The sequence below is a fragment of the Capsicum annuum genome, unplaced genomic scaffold (assembly GCF_002878395.1).
Source record: "Capsicum annuum cultivar UCD-10X-F1 unplaced genomic scaffold, UCD10Xv1.1 ctg29894, whole genome shotgun sequence".
Lineage (NCBI taxonomy): Eukaryota > Viridiplantae > Streptophyta > Magnoliopsida > Solanales > Solanaceae > Capsicum > Capsicum annuum.
This window is the reverse complement of record NW_025836414.1, coordinates 1-1,511: the sequence shown is the minus strand read 5'-3', so window position 1 is coordinate 1,511 and position 1,511 is coordinate 1. Positions and strand designations below refer to the sequence as shown.

General features: G+C 40.3%; 1 protein-coding gene across 1 annotated transcript; it reads right to left on the bottom strand.

The window, feature by feature from the left end:
- Positions 1 to 255: 255 nt before the first annotated feature.
- On the bottom strand, positions 256 to 1,399 carry LOC124891063 (filament-like plant protein 6). Its single transcript, XM_047402888.1, has one exon. The coding sequence runs from the start codon at positions 1,397 to 1,399 to the stop codon at positions 329 to 331; it is 1,071 nt and encodes a 356-aa protein (XP_047258844.1). The 3' UTR covers positions 256 to 328.
- Between the last annotated feature and the right edge of the window lie 112 nt (positions 1,400 to 1,511).

The window sequence follows — 1,511 nt, the reverse complement described above, 5'->3', positions numbered from 1 at the left end:
ATTTCAAAGCAAGGTTATACATGATTCTTTGAAGTTCTGTATGCATAGTGAGACTTAAAGGTCATCTAGATATCATATTTTCGTAACATTTACTCTTATTATAAAATTTTAATTTGCAAATCTTTTAATATGATTGAAACTTCTATCACAGAAGCATAACTTAGCGAGATGGAGCAAAACAAAGAAAAAGAAAAACTGCTTGTAGCAGTTATAAAACACTTCCTCTTTGTGAGATTCTTGATTGGCTGTTATACTTGGCTCATTATGTTCTTTCAGCTGAGAATCTGGGCTTGTGGTGACATGCATGGAGGTAGTTTCGGTTCTTGCATTATTTGGAATTATCAGGAATCAAAACTGTTCCATTTGTGTCACTTGACTGATAAGCCAATTTCTTCATCTCCAAAAAGTCATCCATGAGATCCAGGTGACTAAAAATGTTAAAGTTCTTCTCCATTTGAACATGGGAGAGTTCAGACATTAATGCTGTCGTCCAAGAGCTAGAGCAACTAACATTATTGTCATTTCCATCCTCGGACAAGGAAGCCAATCTTGGAAGGTGATTTGTTTCATGAGTAAAGGAACCCTCAGAATGCTGTGTTCGAATGGTGGACTTTTGTCGGCTCTTCTGTTCAGCATTTGCTTGCAGCTGTTCTTCCAAATTTTGAAGCTTGCTGGCCGTCTTTGTACATATACTCCTGGATGTCTGTAATTCACTGTTCCGGTGTGCCAAAGCTTCTTTCAACATCTTTGTTTCCTCCTCCATTGCCAAAAGGCGTTCTGTAAGTTGCTTATTCTCTTTATGGAACTTCTGCACACTATCCAATGAAAAATCTGGCAAACTGGGCCTTCCTCCTTGGGATTTCTTTACACGGCTGTCCCCATAATCTCTACCCAAAATCTCAACCTCAAGCTTCATCTGGGCCAAGGCTGTAGGCCCAGACAACTTCTTCCGCACAAGACCACGTAATCTCCGACACTCTGCTTCCAATTTTGCAACTTTGTTCACTCCCTCCAGGTGTTGCTTGTTTGCAACTTCTGCAGACCGTACGCTCATATTTTTCTCCTCAATATGAATTTCTAGTTCCTTTGAGTTAATTTGGAGTTCATATTTCAGAGAATTTATTTCCCTGTCACATGACTCGATATTGCTCTTCAACATCTCAATTTCTGATTTAGCCTGGGCTTTTTCTTCACTGAGCTGTATCACCATACTAGAACGCTCCTGCAAAGACCTTGAGAGTGCAGAATTTTCCGTTGCAGACCTGAGTAACTGTTGGTCCAGGTTAGCTAATTTTGCTTCAAACTCATGCTTCATTTTGTCAAACTGTTTGGTTTTATTCTGAATCACATCATGCAGCTTCTGTTCATGTTCTTCTTTCAAATTTCGTATCTGCCGCATGCACTCCTTCAGTGCACCATCCAGATGTAATTTCAGTGCACCATCCAGATGTGATGCCCTGTCTTCAGCTTACTGCTGAAGACAGGGCATCACATCTGGATGGTGCACTGAA

Bases quoted from the DNA above. Each gene is read 5' to 3' on its own strand.
- LOC124891063 (XM_047402888.1), bottom strand. From the start codon at position 1,399: ATGCGGCAGATACGAAATTTGAAAGAAGAACATGAACAGAAGCTGCAT.